This window comes from Hemiscyllium ocellatum, chromosome 20, assembly GCF_020745735.1.
Source record: "Hemiscyllium ocellatum isolate sHemOce1 chromosome 20, sHemOce1.pat.X.cur, whole genome shotgun sequence".
NCBI lineage: Eukaryota > Metazoa > Chordata > Chondrichthyes > Orectolobiformes > Hemiscylliidae > Hemiscyllium > Hemiscyllium ocellatum.
In genome coordinates, this window is record NC_083420.1 from 27249827 (window position 1) to 27274808 (window position 24982).

At 39.8% G+C, this 24982-nt stretch overlaps 1 protein-coding gene across 2 annotated transcripts; it reads right to left on the reverse strand.

The window, feature by feature from the left end:
* Positions 1 to 6867: 6867 nt before the first annotated feature.
* Positions 6868 to 24634, reverse strand: LOC132825191 (tubulin epsilon and delta complex protein 2). Of its 2 annotated transcripts, none has more exons than XM_060840237.1 (10): positions 24556 to 24634; positions 21888 to 21986; positions 21322 to 21377; positions 18614 to 19469; positions 17356 to 17409; positions 16802 to 16877; positions 16105 to 16213; positions 14302 to 14403; positions 9256 to 9431; positions 6868 to 7903 (listed from the first exon to the last, which is right to left on the reverse strand). In XM_060840237.1, the coding sequence occupies exons 1-10, from the start codon at positions 24579 to 24581 to the stop codon at positions 7757 to 7759; spliced, it is 1701 nt and encodes a 566-aa protein (XP_060696220.1). In that variant the 5' UTR covers positions 24582 to 24634; the 3' UTR covers positions 6868 to 7756. The 2 variants fall into 2 exon arrangements, with proteins under 2 accessions (XP_060696220.1, XP_060696219.1); XM_060840236.1 differs by having other exon boundaries at positions 16105 to 16225.
* Positions 24635 to 24982: the final 348 nt, after the last annotated feature.

Sequence of the window (24982 nt, forward strand, 5' to 3'; positions counted from 1 at the left end):
TCTGACCTTGGCCAACAAAACAAAGAGCAGGAGATCGATTTACACAGTCTCACAAACTGGTAGGTACATAGACAGCAATTTTCAAGCTGTAATAAAAAAGGGACACAGAATTGAAGACCATTCAGCCTGTTGAGCTTGTCCAGCTGGAGAAAGAGCTATCAAATTAGGCCAATCTCCTGTTTTTCCTAATCTCAGCCCTTCATAGCTTTTATTTTCAAGTGCATATCCAATTACCGCTTGAATTACTGGATCTATTTCCACCACAATTTAAGACAGTGTATTCCACAATAAATGTATATTCTTCCTCCCAACATAACATCCTCTTGTCCCTTTTGGAAATTTCTGACCTTTATGCCACTGGAAACAATTTCTCCAATTAATGCTTGGTTTCAACACCTATACTAAATCTCCTCTAACCAGGTCAGGTTTAAGGAGAACAAATCTAACGTCTCTAATGTCTCCATTAAAAAAAAACCTTGATCCTGATATAATCTAGTAAATCACTTCTGCAGGACCACCAAAGGACTTGTCATAAGTCATAAAAAGGTGGCGTTCAAAATTGGACACAATTATCTCCTGGAGATCAAACCAGTGATTTATGAATGTTTATCATAACATCCTGCTTTTGTACTCTAGGCTTTTTTATTAATTCAAGCCAAGGATCCAGGATCCTGTACAATTTTTTTTTGCATTTTTTTAAAAAAAAGCATTGTAACTATTCATGCCACCTTACATGACCTCTGTTCCTGACCCCCTTTAATTATTAAAACAGGAGGCCATGTAGCCTATCAATCTATAGTAACTCTCTAGAATAATCAGCCCAATATATTAATTATCTTCATAAGACTGCGACAGTGGAGTTTATTGTGTGTTCATGGAAGCTTCCTCAAGCAGTGCATAGAGGGTTTTACTTGTGAAAGGGCAATACTTGACCCACTCTTGGGAAATAGGGCAGGTCAGGTGATTGAGGTGATAGTGGGGAAGCACTTTGGGACCAGTGGCCATAGTTCTATTAATTTTAAAACTGTTATGGAGAGGGACAAAATTGGTCCACAAGTTCAAGTTCTAAATTAAGGGCAAGGTGAATTTTGATGAAATTAGACAGGGGCTTGCAGAAGTTGATTGGAGCATTTATTTATAGGCAAAGGGACCTCTTTCAAGTCGGAGGCCTTTAAAAGTGAGATAGTTAGAGTTCACGGGCGACATGCTCCAGTGAGGGTGAACAGCCAGGTTGGCAGGAATAGGGAATCCTGGATGACAAGAGGTATTGAAGCTCTGACCAGAAAAGAGGAGGCATGGCTCAGACATAGGCAGCTGGGATCAAGGAAATGACTGGAGGTACTTAGGGAATACAGGAGTTCACTGAAGTAGGAAATAAGGACAGGGAAAAAGGGGGCACAAGATAGTCTTGGCTGAGAAGATTAGGTGAATTCAAAGAGGTTCTTTAAGTATATTAAGGAAAAAGAATAACTAGAGAGAGAGAATAGAACCCCTCAAGAATCAAAGAGGACATGTATGTGTAGAACCGCAGGAGATGGGCAAGGTCAGCAATGAATATTTCTCCTCTGTGTTTATTGCGAAGGACAGTTAGTGGTGATATCTTAGGGACAGTCTACATCACAGTAAATGAGGTGTTGGATGCATTAGAATATGTGATTTTAGAGAAGATTTGTAGCTCAGTTTGTGTATCAGGTTGTGAGTTTGCTTGCTGAGTCGGTAGATTTGTTCTCAGATGTTTTGTCACATTGCTAGGTAATAGCATCAGTGAGCCTCCGATGAAGTGCTGGTCTTCTGCCTCGCTTGCTATTTATGTCAGTTGTAGTGGGTGATATCACTTCTAATTCTGTTTGAGAAGTTGGTAAATGGGGTTCAAATCAGTATGTTTGTTAATGGAGTTCCGGTTTGAAGGTCAGGCCACTAGGAGACTTGTGTGCATCTTTGTTTAGCCTATCCTAGGATGAATGTATTGTCCCAGTCGAACTGGTGTCCCTCTTCCTCAGTGTGTATGGATACCAGAGATAGTTGTTCATGTCTTTGGTGGCTAGTTGGTGCTCATGTATCTTGGTAGCGAGTTTCCAGCCCAACTGTCCAATATAATGTTTGTTGCAGTCCTTGCAGGGTATTTTGAATATGACAATTGTTCTGCTGGTTGTTGGTACAGAGTCCTTTAAATTCATCAGGATCTGTTTCAGTGTGGTGGTGAGTTTGTGGGCTACCATGATACCTAGGTGCTGGAGTAGTTTGGTCATCTTCGAGATGTCTTTGATGTACGGCAGGGTGGCTAGAATCTCTGGGCATGATGTGTCTTCCTGTTTAGGTCTGTTGTGCAGCAATTGGTGGACTTGTTGTTCCTGAATACATTGTATAGGTATTTTTCCTTGGCTTCTCAGTTCCCGGATGCTGCGGTGTGTTGTGGCTCATGTAAACAATGTCCTGATGAAGCTCCGTTTGTGGGTGTTGGGATGATTGGTCCTATAGTTGAGTATCTGGTCAGCCTGTATGGCTGTCCTGTAAATTCTGGTAGGCAGCTCTCCATTGACTTTTCTTTCTATTGTGACATCTAGAAAGGGGAGTCTGTTGTTGTTCTCTTCCTCTTTGGTGAACTTTATACCAGTAAGGATATTGTTTGTGTTTATGGGTTTCTTCTAATTTGTTGCGTTTCGTGATAACAAAGGTGCCATCAACACAGCGTGGGCTGGATTGTTGGATAGGCTGTTTGTTCTAACCTCTGCATAACTGCTTCTGCTAAGAATCCTGATATTGGTGATCCCATAAACATCCTGTTGATTTGCTTGTGGTTTGGACGTTAAAGGTGAAGTGGGTTGTAAGGCACAGGTTTACTCGTTTGAGGATGCTGTCCTTGCTGTTGGAGTTGGTGCTGTCAGATATTGTGTCCTTGGTTCACCTAGCAGCGAGGCCAGTGTTTCTTAGGCTAGGGTGATATTTATTGATGTGAATAGGGCCATCAGATTGAAGGGAACCATGACCTCGCTGTCCTCTACTTTGGCGTCATTGCAGTTAAGAAATTTCTGGGTGGAATGGCTTGAGTCTTTTACTAGGTGTTTCAGTTTTTGTTGCAGTTCCTTTGCTAGTCTGTATGTTGATGTACTAGGAAGTGAGACTATGGGTCTGGGGAGGCCCTTGTTTATGCACCTTTAGTAATCCGTAGGAACGGGGTGTGTTGGATCCTTTGGGTTTCATTCTTTGGAGGTCTGTCTTGTTAATTTCACCTGTCTTGTGAAGTTTCCTCATGGTCTTATAACATGGTTTTCTAGCTGTTTGGTTTTGTCCATCGCCACTTGTTGGTAGACGTTGGTATCTGCGAGTAGTATGTTGCTTTGTGAATGTATTGTGTTCTGTTCAGGATGACAGTCATACGCCCTTTGTCCACTGGTAGGATTACGATATTTCTGTTTTTTGAGTCCTTCCAGGGCTTTCCTTTCCAGTGCGTTGACGGTGTTCCCTTCTTTCTTTCTAGTTAGTGCTGGTGCTACTGTCTGTCTGATGGCCTGCTGGATTTCTTCCATGTCTTTCAGGGTGGATTCCACTGCTGCTAGGAAGTCCTTTTTGTCTGCATCCCTGTGGTTGAAGTTCATCCTCGTACTGGATACCTTTTTCCAATGTCTGAGAGTGGTCAGTCTGCCAGATTCTTTATCCAAGTCTCTGAATTGTCTGTGTTTTTGCTGTGTGTGTGCTTGGCCAGTTTGTCTCATAGAGCTAGTTTTTTGTGTGTCTTGATCCGCTATTGTTTAGCATTGATGGCTCATTCTAGTGTACTTGTCCACTCATAGTCAGTCACATATGTGTATTTGTGGAGTCAGAGGTGGGCATCATTTATCATAGCATCCTGCAGCCATTCTGTTCTGCTGTTCTCCTGGATTGTGGGGTATTGAGAGGTGGTTTGTATATAATGCATTGTGGTAATACCAGTTGAGGCATTCATGTGCCTCATTACCCACTTCACCTTTAACAACAAGATCTACAACCAAATCAATGGAAGAAGACCTATGGGATCACCAATATCAGGACTCTTAGCAGAAGCAGTTATGCAGAGGTTAGAACAAAAAGCCCTTCCCCCAATCCAGCCCAAACTTTGGGTCCGCTATGTGGATGACACCTTTGTCATCACGAAACGCAACAAATTAGAAGAAACCCACAAACACATAAACAACATCCTAACTGATATAAACTTCACCAAAGAGGAAGAGAACAACTACAGACTCCCCTTCCTAGATGTCCCAGTAGAACGAAAAGTCAATGGCCACTTGCAGACCAGCATTTACAGGAAAGCCGCACACGGTGACCAGGTACTCAACTACATGAGCAACCATCCCAACATTCACAAATGGATCTGCATCAGGACATTGTTGTGGTTCACGTAAACACACTGCAGCACTCGAACTACGAGAAGGCAAGGAAAAGCACCTATACAGGAACAATGGGTACCCGATAAGCATAGCCCGCCAATTCCTGCACAACAGATCTAAACAGGAAGACACAACATGCTCACAGTCTTTAGCCACCCTGCTGTACACAAAAGACATCTTGGAGATGACAACCAGACTACTCTGGTCCCATGGCATCATGGTAGCCCATAAACCTACACGGAAACAGCTCCTGATGAATTTAAAGGACTCTGTACCAACAACCAGCAGAACAAACACCATATACAAAATACCCTGCAAGGACTGCAACAAACATTACATTGGACAGATGGTCAGGAAACTAGCCATCAGGATACATGAGCACCAACTAGCTACCAAAAAACATGACCAATTATTGCTGGTATGCATATACTCAGACAAAGAAGAACATCAGTTCAACTGGGACAATACATCCATCCGAGGCCAGCCTAAACAAAGACATGCACAGGAATTCCCAGTGGCATGGCATTCAAACTGGAACTCCATTAACAAACCTATTAGACCCCATTACCAACATCTCAGAAACAGAACTGGAAGTGATATTACCTACCACAACAAACAAATAGCAAGTGGAGCAGAAGACCAGCGCTTCATTGGAGGCTCACTGATGATGCTACCTAGCATTGTGACAAAACGTCTCGAGAATAAGTCTACAGCTCAGAGAGCAAATCTACAACCCGTATTAGAATGTCTGAATGTAGATAAATCTTCTGGTCCGGACCAGATATATCCAAGAACCCTGAAAGTGGCGATAGAAGAAATTGCAGGGACCCTGGCTGATATTTTTCCATCCTCATTAGACCACAGGTGAGGTCCTGGAAGACTGGAGGGCCCCGAATGTTGTGCCCTTATTAAAGAAGAGCTGCAAAGAAAAACCTGGAAATTTCAATTCCCGACTCAGGCGACAGACTGTGTGGAGTTTGCACGTTCTCCCTGTGTGTCTGCGTGGGTTTCCTCCGGGTACTTTTTTTTGGGTGGCACGGTGGCACAGTGGTTAGCACTGCTGCCTCACAGCGCCTGAGACCCGGGTTCAATTCCTGACTCAGGCGACTGACTGTGTGGAGTTTGCCCGTTCTCCCCGTGTCTGCGTGGGTTTCCTCCGGGTGCTCCGGTTTCCTCCCACAGTCCAAAGATGTGCGGGTCAGGTGAATTGGCCATGCTAAATTGCCCGTAGTGTTAGGTAAGGAGTAAATGTAGGGGTATGGGTGGGTTGCGCTTCGGTGGGTCGGTGTGGACTTGTTGGGCCGAAGGGCCTGTTTCCACACTGTAAGTAATCTAATCTAATCTAAAGTAATCTAATCTAATATAATCTATAGATCAGTTAGCCAAACATCTGAGAAGAATCTGAGGGATAAGATATACATGTATTTGGAAAGATAGGGTTTGATTAGGAGCAGGGAGAACGTGAGGACTGAAGATGCTGGAGATCAGAGTCGAGAGCATGGTGCTGGAAAAGCACAGCAGGTCAGGTGGCATCTGAGGAGGAGAATTGACATTTTGGGCATGCTTATGGAGTTTAATATAGATCAGTGAGAGGTCTTGAATTTGGAAAGTTAAATCAACGTACGGTGAATGGTATGGCCTTGAGCATAGTGGAACAGAAGGACCTTGGAGTTCAGGTGCATGGATCTCGGAAAGTGGAGTCACAGGTAGACAGTGCAGTGAAGGTGGCTTTCGGCAGCACACTGACCTTCATCAGACAGGGCACAGAGTACAGAAGTTGGGAAGTAATGTTGCAGTTATACAGGATGTTGGTGAGGCCACACTTGAAGTACTGTGTTCAGTTTTGGTCATCTTGCTATAGGAAAGATGTTATTAAATCTCTTCTTCATTTTTTCCAGTTTATGAGGATGTTGCTAGGACTAAAAGGGTCTGATTTTGGAGTTTGGACAAGCTAGGTTTTTGTAGAGCATAGGAGTCTGAAGGGGGACCTTACAGAGGTGTGTAAGATTACGAGAGGTGTGGATAGAATGAATGCACTCAGTCTTTTTTCTCAGGGTTGGAGAATCAAGGGTATCAGTTTAAGGTTAGCGGGGAAAGAATACGCAGAGGGTGGTATGCATATGGAATGATCTGCCAACAGAAGTGGTTGAGGCGGGTACATTAACAACATTTAAAAGGCATTTGGAGAAATACTTGGGACAGGAAAGGTTCAGAAGGATATGGACCAAGTGCAGGGAAATGAGGTTAGCATTGATGGACATTTTGGTTGGTATGGATCAGTTTACTGTAGGACTCTGTGGTTGGTAAGGATGAATTGGACTGAAGGGTCTGTTTCCTTGCTGTACATCTCGGTGACTGTATGACCATCTGGCATTATGGGATTTGAACCTAGGTCTCCAGATTAATAGTCTGGCAAAAATACCACTAGTGCATCACCTCTGATTTCACATTTCTCTGCATTAACTTACATCTCACATGATCTGTTCACTTCAGCAGTCTCCTGTTGCCATCCTTTTATTAGAATTCAGTTAAATGCCCAAGTTTCACAACAAAAATGTCTTACATCTGTAAATTCATCCTGTAAGTCATTCATTTTTCCCAGTCAAGTGAATCTAGAAAAGGAGACTGACGCTTATATTCCTAGATTACTACACCATCCAGGTTCACCGATGTGGAGGTTGACAATGTATTTGAGTTGGTTCCCAGAAATAATCAGAATCTTGGATGAAAAGTGAGAAATAAAGCAATGCCTCTGGGTGGAGAAGTTCAAATGAGCTGGCCAGTGACAGTTCTTCTTTGGATACATATACTCAAGGAATACATTTGATGATTTTTAATAGCTGCACAAATCTAAACTCTAGAATCATTGAATATTTTTTCATTCAACTAGCAATATAAGTACAGATTTTGTATGGTGTATATGCATAATACAAAAAGTATATTGCTATATATCAATATGAATAATGTTAATGCTGGAATGGAACATTAAAAGGCAGGTACAGTACAGGCTAGATGCAGTGTAAATACCTCAGCTATGAACACTGCATCTGCATAACATTTTTTCCATTTCTCATACCAAATAATCCACTGTTCTTTCCCATAGAGATTGACCATCAAGTGCTAATTCTGGGCCTTCTTTGATATGGAAGGGAGTTGAAGTTGTCCAATCTTATTTCACAGAAAATCCTTACAAGTGGCACTTAAGGAGGAAATTGTGATTGGGCTGAGTATGGCTGGTGCTGGAGATGAGCAATCTGTATGAAATCTTTTGTGCTTCTCCAGACAAACTTCTGGTCAAATTATTCTGAAATGTTTGAAGTACCTTGCCGGCCTGGATCTTTGTCAGAATTATGGTCGCAAATACTGGTTGGCTGCATCAGTTGCTTCAGTCATTCGGGTATGTTATCCTGCACCAAGGCAGGAAATTGCTCGCCTCCTTCACACAGCTCAGCGTACACAGCGCGATAAAGGTAGGAAACAGATTGCTCCAGAGGCATGGAGGAAAATAGAATGGGAAGCAGCTCTTCTGCCATAGCCTGAAGAAAACGAAATGTCAGCAAGATCAGTTCCCAATTGCAAATCAAATTTACATTCAGTTATATACTCAAATGCAAATGGGTGGACATTATTACAAACTTCTGATTGCCTCACTCCTGACCCAAGCTGATTATTTCATCATGGTAAGCATCACAACTTAGTAAATTCAATCCTGGCTGCCTTCTGCAGTATTCTCTAGATAGTGTCCTGGAGTGGATTCAAATTATGCCAGCATGTATCCTCAACTGAGGTGGGATCTAGGCCTCAGCAGCCTCTCTGTGGTTTAGTACAAAATGGTAATGTACTTCCCCATCAAACAGGCACAATAGAAATACCTGAACTAGTCTGGTGTTATTTGGATTTGGAGAGATGTCCTGTTTATAGCTTTGGCAATGAAAGAAATACATTGTTTTCTTGTGAGTAAGAATGAGTGTTATTCTCTGTTCTGTTAATCTGACACTATAACATTGCTAGAAATGAAGATACAACCAAGTAAGGGCCCATTGTAAAACTTGTTTTCCCCATACTCATCAAATTAAACTATTAGAACAAAGATTAAAGATGATATTTTTCTTGTTTTGTGATCACATCCTCTTGAATTAATCTGCATTATGAAAACAAACAATTCATTTCACAACATGGCAATCATTCTTCAATAGCACAAAAAAATGGAGGGCAGTAAAGTGATGCAGTGAAAGATGTCATGATAATGTGTCTCAGTGAGTAGAACTCTCACTAGAGTCAAGACATGGTTCAGCAAAAAGCCCACAAGATACAATTTGTGCTGACCCATTCATGCAGTATTGTCTCAGAAGTTAACGTTAAGACAGAAGTTGGAGCAAGGCTTCATCTCCTGTTGAGAACGTGGAAAAATCTGAACAGAGTTTAAAGACTAAGGGTCCTGGCTACTGTTCTTCCCTCAACCAATGTCACTGTAATTTGATTTGTTTTTATTAGGCCTTGTGCAGAATGTGGCTACATCCTCGCCTATGTTTAACCTTCAATGATGTCACAACAAGTGAACTGTTCGTTATGCTGTTATCAAATGGACTAAAGTGTTTCTAGTAACTACATTTTAAAAGTATATTGTTGGCTGCCATATCCTTTACATTTCCTATTATCATGAAAGGCATTTCACAAACACAAGACTGTTTCTTTAATGGCTCAAAAAAATCATAACCAATGCTGCTAACTGTTTCATGTCGTAATAATCAGGTAGCAAGAAAATCAGAAGGAAAATTCCGTGGGTACTTTCTTTGGAAACAGAAGCAACAGGGGTAATCTTGAATCTCTCATTAAAATATCCTGTTTTAATATTGCATCTATGTACAGTAGTTCCAATGGAAATTACCTTTTGAATCTGAATCTGTCTTTGGAGAGTATGTACTTGAAACCGGAGAGCCTCCATTTCCTTCAGCTCCTGCAGTGTGGAGTAGAATAGGAGAGGTGCAGACTTGCCACCAAAACATTTGCATTTTTTGAAGTTGACCGTCCAACAGCTCCCAAACTTCGTCCAAAACGTTTCAGCTACTCTCAGATAAAACACAGACAGTCAAATGATGACATGGGAAACACTAGCTAGCTCTGGTGGGTTAACAACCTCCAAAATGTGATTGAACCAGACAGACCAAGGAAAATCCTGCCACAGCACTTGGGAAAATGCTCAATTAACTCAAATAAGCTGTGGAACTACAGACCTTAATCTCTGTTGGGAATTGTCATTATGATATTTCTGATCATGAATAGTTTAGCTAAGGTAATTGCATTCTGTGCTAATATAAGCTGGAAATAAGTTTGGACCACTTGCAATGCATCTCCTGGCAGAACTGCCTAATGTCAATCACTGACTGGTTGACATTGTGAAAGATGACTCAATTGATGCAAAGGTAATGGTAAAATCACCATAGTCTTACCAGACCATACAGCTGCTCTCTCAATAGAGAGACAAGACTAGTGGTGGCTTAACCTGAAGGTCACCACACCTCAGGTCAGGGGTAAGGTTAAGGAGGAGAGTCCTTCATGATAATGTCAGCTGGAGCAGTAATTGAACCCTTGTTGTTGGTACCCTTTGCACTTCAAACCAGCCATCTAGCCAACTGAGACCCTTGCACCACATGCTTTGACAGATTGTGACAAAGCTGCTCCTTTAACAAGCCTTAGATTTTTCTTTGGCTGAGAGGTTGTAAACAACACAGACTCTGAAAAGTCCGGGCTTGAAGGATTTTAGGGCCAATTTGATAATAGCTAAGAGATACTGCCTCAAGTAGAAGGTTTTCAAGTTTTAAAAAAGAACGAGTACAATGAATGGGGAGTGGTCAGTTCTCCCAGCTCAGCTTTTCTCTGGTTTGGTTTCACTTGGCTTTAAGCAGTAGTGTGAAAAGAGCTGCTGGACCCAAAGAAGCAGGTCCAGGCTGGTACTCTCTCCCTGACTTCTATCCTGTAAGAACCTTTTTGATTATTCGTTTTGTGCCAAGGGGTCTTTATGGGGATTGTTGCAAGTACTTGGAACAACATCATTAAGTTGGGATCATTAACAGAGTCGTTAACCTCTGCTGAGTTTTCAGAGACATTAAGTTGTTCGGTATTCTGTTTTCTGTTGTTTGTGTTTCATGCATAATCTTGTAAATAAACTCCATTTTGTTTAAAACTAAGTGGTTTGACCAGTAGCATTTCTCCTGGAATATTCGTTTTACACCTGCTGAAAACAACTAGCAAAGTTAGAGTCTGGGCTACCTTCTTGAAATGTTTAGAGGGATCTGGTCTGGTCCATAACAAGATTTATGTCTGATCTAAACTTGCAGCGGGGTAACGCAGTTAAGAAATTCAAACTTACATTTTCTTTACGAGCAAGAGCTGATGACAATTCTCATCATATCCCTAGTGTACCACTGTATGCGTGAAGCAGGACTGGCCATATGTGCTCAGCCCAGTATTCCTGATTCTAATAAAAACTGAAAAAACTGGTATGGCAACATCTATGGAGAGAAATTAGAGATAACGTTTCAGGTCAAGTAAACCTTCCTCAATTCTGACCTCGACCTGAAATATTAACTGTGATCTTTCTCCACAGATCCTTATCCAGCAATTTCTGTTTTTATTCCTGATTCTTCTTAGCAACTGCAAACTTGGAGAGGGTTCTGCCGTCCTCAGAATGGTGATTCTGTGCAATGGTGCTGACATAAAAACCCAACAATAAGATCAGTGGCAGCAGAAAAGCTAAGATGTGGGGTGATGATCAGCAGCAGGAGAAGAGGCTTTATACTGGAAGTGTGCTTTTGTAACAGACTCTGAACAGTCAGGGATTACAGAAGCTCTGGGAGGCATTGGATCCAAATAGTTGAGATTGGAGTTCAGAAGTACTCCTGATAAGCAATCCGGTGCAGCTGTAAGTGAAGTTAAAGGAAGCTACACGCAGCATGTACTTGGCAATTGAGAAATATTGGACTCAGAGGAACCCTCAGCATAGTATTAGCATAGGGAGGCTTGTTGCTTGCAAAAAGAACTGGAATTGGGCCTGGGAGTACGTTTTGGAGTGCAGTCATGGGAATTCAGTGGTATGCAACTTCAGGGTAAGAAAGTAACAGCCCAAGAGCAGCCATTGAGAAATAAGTGACAAGAATTTTTAAAGAAGTTCAGAAGCTAATCTTTGGAAATGAAGAATTAGAAGAGAGGAGGTCACATTTTGTATCAGTAATGTCAGGTGATGGGGTGGCGGAGAAACGATGTTGGTTAGAAGTCAGTGGAATCGATCTTAACTGCACCTCCGGGATATCTATGGGATATTTGACCACAATATTTTCTGTTATATGTACCTTTTGTTAATTCAGGATGTTAAAGTATAGCTTATTTCGTAGATTGTTTACTTCTCGAAATTTGGAAAAACTCTGCAATCTTGTGGCTGGCTAGGAATTTGTAAAGGGGAGAAACAAGGCTGGCCATATATATGACAGCTGAAATAGCTGTAAATCAGAAACAAAAGTGGAGATTGCTAGAAAAACTCAGCAGGTCTGTCAGCATCTGTGGACAGAAATTGGATTTTGGGTCAAGTGACTTCCTCAAAATTGACTGATGGGAAAAGGTCAGTTTATATGTAGAAGATAGGGTGGGGGGAGGGGTAAGGAGTAAATGATTGTTGAGAGAGTCTGCTATTATACAAAACTCATTGTTAACTATTAACAGTCTCCATTAATAGCTATTCACCATTCTAGCCAGGTCATTATCCATTCCTTGGCCTGTCCAACTGTTCTTCTCTCTCTTTGGGCTCTATCTCCACTATCATTTACTCCTTACTTCCTTTTCTCACCCTATCTTCTGCATACAAACTGACATTTTCCTAGCTACCATCAGTTCTGAGGAAGGATCACTTGCCTTGAAATGTGAACTCTGGTTTCTCTCCACAGATATTAGACATGCTGAGCTTTTCTTGCAATCTCTATTTTGCTTCATACATTGATAGGATGGAACACTTGAAGGATACTGAGAAAGCAAGGGGAAAAATTGCGGAGACACTGGTCTTAATCTTCCAGCCCTCCTTAGATTGAAGAATTGTGCCAGAGGATTCGAGAATTCCAATTGTTACACACTTAGCCAGTAAAAGGGTGCAAAACTAAATCTAGCAAATACATGTCAGTGACCTTAACCTCTGTGGTGAAAAAATCAGCCAGTGTTGATTAATTAAAGACAAATCAGGTAATTTGATTGGAACTTTTGATTAATTAACAGAGAGGGATGGTAAGGATTATACAGTTGTTGTGGACTTTCAAAGCCATTTGATACAGCAAAGTTAAAGTCCATGAAACAAAACGGACAATGAAAGCATGGATTAAAAAAAAACTAGCTGTGCGACACAAAGTGTAGTGTTATCTGGCTTTTCGTATTGGAGGGACATATATACATGATTTTTCAGGGATCTGTATTACTACCATTCTTTACAGATTGTTCTGCGATAGTACACATTTCATTAATGCAAATTTGTTGTAACACGATTGACAAATTAGGGACAGTTTCTAAAACACGAATTTTTATAATGTGTGTTGGCTGTAACATGATTACATCGCCAACACTTTAAGCACAGTTTCTGAAGCACAACTTTTCTATTATGTGGGGTTGCAGAAGACTATAACCATCACGTTATTGAAGAACTATTTGTATATTAATGACCCTGACTTGGCTGTGCAGGGCCCAATTTCAAAGTATGTAGATGACAAAACTTGGGAGACACTGTAGACTCTGAAGTGAGTTAGTCATTGTAGTAAATAAGACAGACAGACTATAGAATCAACAGATATGTGGTACATAAAATATAATATAGAGGAATCTGAAGTGCTCCATTTTGGCAGCAAGAATGATAGAGAGACAATATGAAGGATACAATTCTCCTTCTACAGTGTCTTCTCAAACCAGTGATCTCTACAACCAAGGAGGACAAAAACAATGTCACTACATCCAGAATTCCTTACAAACCACAATGTCCTGACTTTGAACAAAATACTATTCCTTCTCTGTCCCTTTGTCAGAAAGCTGCCACCTGCTCAAGGAGAACAAATATCTATCTTACAAGTGATACTCCCATGCCAGGAAATGTCAAAGAGCATTCCAAAGAGAATCCAGGAGAAGGAGGATATGGAGGTACATGGGTTCAAATTGTTGAGGCAGCGCAGGATGAGGAAGTAATAAGTTATACAGGTTCCTGGGATTTTAAATAGAAAGAATAATAAAAGGCATAGGTATGGTGAACCTTTATAAATCACTGGTGAATTCAACAGGAGTATTGACTCCAAATCAGGGCACAGAACTTTAAGAAGATATTACAAGAGTACCAGAGATAAAGACTTCAGATATGTAAACAGGATAGAGAAGCTGCAGCTAGAGTTCTCCTTAGAGAAGCTAAGAGGAGATTTTGAAGACCCATATCAAATCAAGAGTATCAGGACAAAATAGATATGATAAATAGTATCCATTGTCAGTAGGGTCAAGATCCAGAGGACAAAGATTTAAGGTGATTGGTACAAGAACCATAGACAGACAAGGGAAAACATTTTATTCATCATACATGGTTAGGATTTCAAATGCACTGCCTGAAATGTTTTTCCTAGACAAACCATATCAACACATTCAACAGAAAATGGAATAATTACCTGATTAGAAAAAATATTAATGGGGTGTAGAAATGGTGGTTGAGAGGTCTAGTTGAGTTGCTGTCAAAGACAGCTGACACAAATATGGCAGGTCAAGTGACCTCCTTTTGTGCTGTACCCATTCTAGGATTTTATTTGCTCCAGACCTTTAGTGTATGGGGTATAGTCAGCCTGAGGTAACCGGAATCAAACAAAGCATCAAAATCAAGATGTAATTCACAGCATCAATTACTGTTTGGGTGAAAAGATCAATCACTCACCATCCACAAACTGCTCAATCTGCTGAATGAGGCTTGATACAGTATCTTGGCATCTCCCCAGTATCTGAAGACTCTCACGTTCATGCTGATAACTGAGGGGACCTTTGACAAATGGGAGTACAATTATCATCTTCTATACACACTATCAGGAATCCTAATACTGAATGAGAATGCAGATCTTTTGAGGAATTTTTAAAATGTGTGTTGGCTGTAACACAATTATATTGCCAACACTTTAAGTGCTGTTTCTGAAGCACAATTTTTCATTAACAGGAACAGATGAATAGCTCAATGCCCCTTCAGGATGCAAATGTAAACAATTGTTTTGGTTAACTAGCTAATGATGTGTCTGTTTCCCAAAACAAACAAACAAACAAACAAACAAACAATGTTTAATTCAAATATTAACAGTTAAATATGTTTTATTCAACTTCAATAATGAATAAGTGGCATTTAGAATATGAAAACATTTGAAGTAAAATATATACACACACTAGGAACACAATATAAAAATGTTGGTAATGGATTGATTTGAGCAAGTTAAGCACAACTTCTTGAATAGTTCAAGAATCTGTCAATTTGATGAACCGATTCTTTATTGTTGAGTTTTCAATTTCATTCAGTGACTTTGCCGAAGACTTAAAATATCTAAAACTTCTAATTTCTTCAAACATTTCAAAGAATTCCTTTGTCTAAAACAATATTCAGAGGTTGATCTTTCAAAACCAAGTGAAATCAAATCTAATTATACAAGTCACATTAAAAATAGGAAGTATGACTTACCAAATAGAAAATTTGACTTCCAAAACAAACTTATGAATTTTTTTGATAGGTGTATACAAACATATGAATCATCACCATAAAGCAAATCAAAGAGGCTCTAATAGCACAGTGGTAGCGTCCCTATCTCTGGACAAAGAGGACCAGGTTCAGGTCCAACCTGCTTCAGGTGTGTAGTAACTGATTCAATAAAACAGTTTGATCCAAGATTAACGATATAAAGTGGACATTACATTTAAGTATCAAACTTAACAAGAATTGCTAAAAACGAAATGTGCCAGTTTGAATTTCTTTCCTTCTCCAATTAGGCGCATCTATACACATATTTTCTCTCTCTCTCTCTCTCCTGGAAACGTCAAGTTTGACATTTGGCAAATATATTGATTTACTTGTTTCTAGTTCAAATCTCACCCTCCATTGCATTAATTATTGCCTGGCTATTTTAAATTAATACAATCAATATTTTTCATTAACTGTGCTATTTATCCTCTTCCTTCCTTTATTCTCAGTGTTCAGATCAGTATCTGCTGGAAGGTCTCCTACCCAACTCTCTCTCTATACAGGAACTGCCACACTGATGTAGCCCTTCTGTCCCTATCTTGACCTCACCTACTAGTTGCTTTTTAATATTTCTTCACTACTTTCATCTTTGCTTATGTCCTGATTCTTAGTTCTTCAATACAAGAAAAATGCTACAGTAGCTGATATAGTCAATGGAATCTAGAAATTATGCTAACTTTCTCTTCATTTCAAACTACCTACACGAGCTGGTCAAATTGTACAAGGAACATCCTGGAGATGAATAGCATGCTCACCAATTACCCTGCAGTGGAGGCTTTCTTTAGAGTATGACTCCATTCTGTTGCTTGCAATAAAGTCTAGGAGTGTTATTCCTATTTGGTCTTTTGGAAAGACAAAGTTCTTCTCTCAGAGAAACTGTCCTTCTGTACAAATTGTGCTTCACATCTAATCTCTTCCTATGGTCATGTTTGATAAATTACAAATAATTTATAAAGGACATACCTGAAGAATTGATTTGGAAATCTGTACGTACATATTGGTCAATACATTTGTAAAGCTCATAGATGTTGTCCAATTGTTCTTCAATCTGTGCACAACTTACAGGTGGGAGCTGCGAATGGAACTCCGTTGAGGTTAAGCAAAGTTTTGTAAGATTGTATTGTAAGTGTTCCTCTTCATTACACTGGCTTTTAACAGAATGTATTCAGGCAGTGGGCATGAACTTGAAATCCTATTAAAGGAAGCAGGTTACATGTAGGGAGAGGCTTAAGTGCATTAAAATCCCAGGAATGTTATTTTTAGTCAATAAGTTTCCTTTACACTTTTTGCTTCTGTTACAGGTATTTGTCTCACAAGTATATATGAACAGACTAAAATTAAATTATTGGATTGGAGTTATATCTTTGTAATGTAAACTTTTGTAAATAAAAATTTAAGTATATAAAGATTAGGTTCAATTTCAATTCTTCACAAGTGGGCTACCTGAAACAGAATATGGTGGAATCAACATTTCTGAAACTGAAATCTATGGTGATAATTCAAAGTAACCAGTAATTCCTTCCTGTGTTAACTCTTTCTATTGACATTAATTCAGATATTCAAATTCAGAAACCAAAATTAGAAAAATTCTGAATGATTTAACTTTGTGCTTGTTAATTGTATCTACCCACATTCCACAATCTTCAACATGAAAGGATACTGCTGAGTGAATGTTTTGCATGAAGCTTGCTTTCTGGATTTCATCAGTTTCACTGGCAGACACCTGTCCCCATAAGCTAGGAGACAAAAACAGAATGAATAATAGGTATTTGCCTTTGCTCAGCTCTTTTGACCACTCAAAATTATTACTGTGGTTAGGATATTCCTATGAGTAACTCCTCCTACAGTATGAGAGAGAAGATTGGGCAATTTCAGATTTTGGCATAAAAGCAAAAAAGAAAAATGCATGGGTTGGTGGTGGTGATAGCGATAGTAGTTGGTATGTGTAGGTGTGCAGGGGAATCCTGCTGATCACCACTCTTACGTGCTCAGCCAGGAAATAATGGGGAAGTCAAGAAGTATTCTATGTACAGTACCCTTCTTCTCTCTGTCCCACTTATTACTGAAAAAGTCAATGGTGAGGCAGGACAAGTATGTTAAAACACATCTTAAAACAGTGAAAATGTTTGAAATCAAGGCAACAGGATGTGTATTTCAGGTTATGAGGGAAACATATATTCAGCTTCTACAACTTTGTTCCAAGATTCTGCTTACCGTGCATTTCTACATCGCTGCTTTCTCCACTCTGAAGGAAGTTTCAGTGTTGACCTATGAAGGATTAAGGGTGACTTATAGTTCATAAAGTCCATCAACATCTCAAAGTTGTCAACAATGGAAAACTGTTAATTATTCAAGCTACAATCAAATCAGAACTCATATCCACAATAGAGTTTAAATTAAATCCAATTTCCCAGTTTCCTTTTCCTCACTGACTTACACTCATCCACTACTATCTAACAGACTGAATTTTAAACTTGTCCCTCCATAACCTTGCCCCATCCTTGCTCAACTACTCCCTCCATAAATGTCTTCTCACATGCTTCAGTTCTTAAATGTTGCATTTTTCATCACCTCTTCACTCTTCCCTTTGGCACCACGCTAAGCAATCCCAATCCTACTCTCCCAATATCCTCAAGTCTTTCTACTCCTTTCTATAACCTTAAGAAAACTCAATTGTTTGTAAAACCTTCCATAATCTTGGAGAAAGCCTCACATTCATTCCTTTTCCCAGTGAAACATCTCAAGATAATAAAAGGAGCTGGTTCTATATCACGTTGACAGGAACATTAACACTGGAATTACCTTGAAAAATCAAAGTTTTGGATAAATAATGATTCTCGCAAAATTTTTTAAAAGTTTAAATCTTTACTCCTCTAGGATTAATTATACATCATCTTAGTCCTGGGCATTGAGCACCCCCTCACAGTTGAATGAGCAACTCCATCTGCTTAGTGATACTGAGCCAGAAAGATCAGCAGCTGCAAAACCTGGTTTCTGGTGAACATTGTTTCAAATGCTGCATTGGCTCATCTAGAATGTAACAATACTCAAAGCTAGAGAGGAAGATAGGGATCTTATTGAGAGCACATTAGATAATCGACCAGGATCCAATGAACTGCTAGCATTCATTTAGAACTTTGTCACACATTACTGCCATCAGAACAAGAACCCAAGAATCAAAATAAAAGTTAAAACAAAGAATTGGGAGTTTGGCTTGTTGACGTCTTGTGGAGGAAATTCAAAGAATTTCACACATTCAGTGCATACAACTCAGCTCCAACATATCACCTATATTCCTGTCTTCAGGTATTCTATCTTTTCAGACAAAGTCTTTACCTTACTCAGATTTTCATTGCAACTGCATTAAATTTGAAGACAGATGTAAGGTACAGCATATCAGGAAAAAAAAGACAAAAGACAAATGCTTGTTTAGAAAAAAACATAAATTAAGGTAAATTTATGATCCTCTTACCCACTTTCTTGAAGGGTGAATAATTTGAGTTTCTCCATGGAAGAGCTTTCATTTTGGAGCATGTTCTGTTCAGAAGCACTCATATGTACAGTTTCTTTCATACAATTGGCCCTCTGCTGGCTCATGACAGGGGATGTCATTTTGGGAGCCGAGTCTGCAAATGCAGAAATCTTCATGCTGTGTGGTGTAACTGTTCTTTGAATAATGTTTGTATCTTCCAGGTTCAGACCATTATGAGATGCAATTGTTCTTGGAATGGTTTTCAAGGACCAGAGCCTACTTTGTTGAGCTCTGTTTCCTGCCCTGTCAACTGAGGCAGATCGTTTTGTTTGTTGTATAGCAGCAGTTTTAACTAGGCCTGAGGTATGCAAGGAGCCTCGAACTAATTTGCCCACAGCTGATGACGTAGACTTTCTCTTCACATCCTGCTTGGTTTTATATGGCAGCTTCAATGTACAAGATTCTGGTTTCCTGGAAGAGACAGCATGTGCTGCAATCCTCTTCCCAGCAACTCCATGTGCTAAATGGCTTGATAAGTACCTCTCCTTACATTCTGATGCTGCCACTTTTCCACAAGTATTGTTCATATTGGCACCACCTAGCTTTGTCTTGCTACCTGACCACAGTGTCCTTGACAAAACATCCTCTAGAGGTTTATCTCTGTAGCTGGCTGCCTGCGGATGTTTGACAATGCCATATCCTGCATTAGTTGGCACTGTGATGTCATCAGAGGTATGTGGTTGGATCTGCTTTATTTCAAACACGTTTTGATGGGTTTGTCGAATTCGTAGAGCTTTGGCCAATGTTCTATTCAACAATGCCAACTCCTGCAATTCCTCATAACTAGAAGCATGCTCTAGAACAAAAAAAACAAAGTGAATTGAGATGAGGATTCAGCTCCCATTCTGCAATTTTAAACTCAGACTTGTTAATCCACTATATCATTCAACAGACCAGTGATTCTCATGATCTTCTACCCATCACCCATAATGATCCTTAATACTCTGCTTATCACCCCAGAGTGGCCCTCAGGACCCTCCAGCCATGAGTCCACAGTGGTAAGCACATCATTAACTTGGTTCACTGGGGTGAGATCTGGAGAAAAAAAAAATTAAAATGGGCCACTGCTGATGGGGAAAACTCGTTTCATGCATTTTGTGCAATAGAATCAAGAATTTATGATACATTTCAAAAAGTAAATTGCCCACAGTGATTACTCAAGACATGCATGTCACAAACAAAGACAGCTATTGTGGAAAAGCTCAGCAAGTCTGGCAGCATCTGTGTTCTTTCCACAGATGCTGCCAGACCTGTTGAGCTTTTCCAGCAATTTCGGTTTTTGTTTCTGATATACAGCATCTGTGGCCTTTTCCGTTTTTATTTAGTACAAGACATGTGTTAGTGGAACAAAGTAAAAGGAGGATGACGATAAAGGTAAAAAAAAAGCAAATTCCAGCTCTTTAAGAGCAGCTGAATGTTGCTGGGCTGTGTAAAAAACCATGAGATAAGCAGTCCTTAGAACTTCTGAAAGATCGTGGGGGTTAAGAATTATACAATTCTTGTTCCAGAGTAGGGCACCATGGACTGACTGGATAATATGGCTGCTCTCTCCTTAGAGAGACACAACTTGTAGTGATTTAACACAAGGGTCACCACATCTCAAACGTGGGGCAAGGGTGAGAAGGAGAGTAGTTCATGGCTTCAGCCAGTGCAGTGCAGGAATTAAACTCACATTGTTGGAAGAATCTCTAGAGGAAAGGATCCAGTGAAACCAGTGATGAGGAATCTGAATCACATATTGGAAATCCCCATGGTACAGGCTTACCTCCAAAACAAAAAGCTTTTTTTTTTGAAAACAAAAAATATTTGAGAACTTCTTTATCATGAGGTTATTATTGTTAATTTTGCAGAGGCTATCTCACAAAAAACATCACCTCGAAAGTCACATTTTAATAAGTGACTGAAAAAGGGACGCTGAGCTTTAGGCAAACTAATTCATGACATCACAATGCAAACAAAATCATGCTTCTAGAGAGAAGCAAGAAAAATAGGAATCATCTGAGATTAGTAAACAGACTGGACACATGCAAATAATCCTCCAGAAACAAAACTCTCAGATTACAGACTGCATTACCAGAGTTTGCAACCTAATTAGACTTGGTTTGATAGGCGGCTGAAAAAGAGATGAAGGAATGTAGGGACAGAGTGCAGATGTACGTGATTAGAATATTGCTTATGAATAACCATCAATATGGACTGCTTGGGCCAAAGACCTTGTTCATGTGCTGAAATGGAATAAGCTCAAAGACCTGAATGGCCTGTTATTGTGTAGCTCTGTACAAAATAAAACATTTGGTACATCAGATGCACAGATCCAAGTTTAAGGAGATTATACAGAAAACTGATACCCTGCTTACAACACAAGTATAGTATGGTGTTTAGTTTATCCACAATATTTACCAAAAGACTTAGTGCTTCTGAAGGGTTTAAAGAAGGACAACAAAGAGGTAGAATTCATGAACTATAAGAATTCTTTAAATTTCTACAAATTGAAGTAAAAGAAAATTCTGTTAAGAAGCAACTAAGGGGAGGTAATGACAAAGCAGAAAAAGGTGGTACATGAACCAGAAGTCAACCTCTTGAGATGGAATTTTCAAGTTTCTAAAATATGAATTCTCTGCTTCTTTGGAAAATTCAGTTAGGCAAACCTGTCCTGCTGGTAGTGGTTCCATTCTTTGCTGGTTTCTCTCTAGTGCTGGGATTCCTGAGAACAGACATCAATAAAGTTTTAATAATAAACATAATACGCTAGAAAGGAGTTTGCCTTTAATTAAAGGATTGATCTATTTTGGACACTAATATTAAAGATTAATAACTGTACACATTCCTGAAACAAGATGGCATTGAAATTTGATTCAAACTGAGGTCTAACCACTACCTGCACAAAAGCTAGACTTAAACAGGAATTGGTCTAAAATTTCTCTGCACACTAAATTTAGTACAAAAAGGATCAGCGTAAAGCAATGCTTTACATTTATGTCTACATCACGTTCAGTGCCAAAGTTACATATGGAACAATTGCACACTTTTGAACTGTGATGTGTGGAATATAAAAATACTTTCACTTCGGGATATGTGTTGAAAAGACCAGTAGCAATGTATTCACGGTGTGCGTGGGTGTGTAACTGTCTGAAACAAGTTCTATTATTCGCAAGATAAGAACAATGGGACGTTAGACATTCTGTGTAATAGAAACAAATTGGGACAGTTATACCAAGGTTTCAGAAGTTTGTGAAAACTCTTTAGCTCATCTTCAAGCTTTCTCTCCTCCTCTGTACACTCCTTAATGGCTTCAACCAATAGTGAGGAAAGCCTGTAAAATATCCAACCGATAGCCAATCACCAAATAATTTAAACATTAACATATTGATGTAATGTATTTTTATTCAAGCCTTGGGACAACACAATGTTAAATATAAAATAATCAGGGGACTGTGTTCATATCTGAGAACAGAAGAAATAAGAAAACTAAATTAATTGGTAAGATCATGAACAGATTTCTACTTCAACTGCACTTTCTTTTCTATTCCCCACGTTCACAATTCCCTAAGAGTCAAAAATATGTTTCAATACACAATATATTCTAAAAAGACACAAAGTGAAGAAATTTCTCAATATTTTAGAACTAAGTGACTGACCCCATATCCTGAAGCTATGCTTCCAGCTTGGGTTAAAAAAAAACTCAATACCCACCATTATGCTCCTTCACAATCGTGTACACTTCAATGACATCACCTCTCATTCTTTAACCTCATGGAGCACTACACTGTTACAGAGTCAGTACTAAGAGAGCACCACGCCAGTGGAAGGTCAGTGCTAAGGGAATCGTGCACCTTCAGAGGATCAGTATTGAGGTAGTATTGCTCTGTAGGAGGACTAGTCATGAAATAAATTAGGGCCCACAGCAAACTATTTAAGTAATTTCAGCACTGTGTAAAATTCTTATGATATAGTATTCTTAAATAGACAGGGACCACGACAAGGCAGAGACAAAAGTCATAAAAAACTGTATGCCTAGTACTGAGGTCACTACATTCCTGAATTGATGTCAAGGCATTTTCTGGTGCTCTCTTCAACCACTTATTGAAGCAAGTTTTAGAATGACCTTAAGCAGGGAGATGGTAAAAGAGGGAGGTAATTGATATAGGGTAACTTGCCAGTGTCTAGAAATAAAGTATAACAACAAGTGCTTGGAAACAGGAACATACCTCATCAGGTGGCAGTGCTAGTCAGGCAGCTGACTTCTTTAAATGGGAGATGGACCAGGAATGGTGAGGAAAACCAAGGAAAGAGTTACTTGACACTTTAGTCAGAGAACAGGATACCACTAGGATCAACACTGTCTAGGCCTGATTGCCTTCTAGTATGAGTGAACAGTCTTAACTGTCACAGATTGTAGTTTTGTTCCTTTACAGAGACACATAGCACGTAAACAGACCCTTTGGTCTGATTAGTCCATGCCAATCATAATCACAAATTAAACTAGTCCAACCTGCTTGCTCTTGACCCACATCACTCCTAACATTTCTTATTTATTTACTTATCTAAATGTGTTTTCAACATTCTACCTGTATCCACATCCACCAATTCTTCTGGAAGTTCATGCTACACACGAACCACACTTAAAAAAAATTACTTCTTGTCTTTTTCAATTCTTTCTCCTCTCACTTTAAAAATATGCCCCGTAGTCTTGAATTCCCCCATCCTAGGGTAAAGACACCTGCCATTCACCTTATCTATACCTCTCATGATTTTATAAATTTCTAATGTCACCCCTCAACCTCTTATGCTCCAGTGAAAAAGGTCTCAGCTTATTTAGCTTCTCCTTATAACACAAACCATCCACTCCTGTTTACATTCTGGCAAATCTCTTCTGAACCCTCTCCAGCTTAATAATACACTTCCTAAAACAGGGAGACCAGAACTGGATACAGTACTCCAGATGAAGCCTCACCAACATCCTGCACAACCTCAAAATAACAGCCGAACTTCTTCCACTCAAAGGTCTGAGCAATAGGCATGCATCTTAAATGCATTCTTACCCATCCGGACTATATGTGATGCAGACTTCAAAGAATTATATACTTGAACCCTTAGGTTTCTGTTCTACAACACTACCCAAGGCATTACTTTTACAAGTCCTGCCCTTGATTGCCTTACCAAAATGCAATACCTCACATTTGTCGAAATTAAACTCCATCTGCGACTCTTCAGCCCATTGGCCCAACTGATTATGATCGCTTTGTAATCTTAGATAACCTTGGTGACATCTGCAAATTCCTTAATCTCACGTAAATCTCTTATATAAATGACAAACAAAAGTGGACTCTGCACAGATCCCTGTGGAACACCGCTGATAAGCCCCCAATCCAAAAAACAATCCACCATCACTTTGTGTATACTTAGCTAAAACATCTAAACTGCTGCTGAATAAACTCAAAATTACTTACATATGGTCAATTGTCTAACTTAGGTACTGTCCATAATTTCAGAATCGGACCACATTATATTTGATTTCCACTTTTCTTACATTCTTCTCCCCACCCCAACAGGGGAGTCCTGCCGGAATCAAAGATATCGCTGCTGAGATGTTCGCACCTCTGGAGTTTCTCCATCGTTCTCTATGTTTGTTTCAGTTCTGCTTATTGTCCTAGACAATAATTTTCCTCAAAACACCGTTACTCAACATGTTGCCTGGTCAATAACAGATTGCTTTTTTTGTGCGGTGTTGCTGGGTTCAAATTAGTTACTGCGTTCCTTAAATTATAATACTTCAAAAAAAATTCTGTTTGTGAAACACTTTAAGGCATCCTGAGGGTCAAACACACCATAAAAGTACAACAGCGAGCATTTTGCAAAACGACAAAGCACAACAAAAGTACCTTCTTGCCTGAGGAGCCGGTAACATTGCCCAGAACTAGGCCGTTTCTGCTCTGGTTCAGAAGACCGCCCGTTCCCGCCTTGCTTGGCGCAGGCGCGGGTCATCGCAACCGTTGCTAAGCAACAGGCCGCGGCCCTGCAGCCACTACCACAAGATGGCACCAGAACCGAGGACTGATCCTTAAGGAAAGAGGCAGGAAGGCAACATTCTCAAAGAAATGTCCTTTTGGGGACAATTAAGCAGGAAGCAGCCCTTAAAAGGACAGGTGAGGAGAGATCGTTAAACGGCTGAGAAACTGTGACCGAACCGCTCATCATCATGGGGAGAGGGTAGAGTTCTGGCTGCTTACAAACACCTGGCTTTTCTCATACACTTACATGAGTTCTTCTTTCCTGCTGTACTGCATCTTTATTGAAAATCACACGATA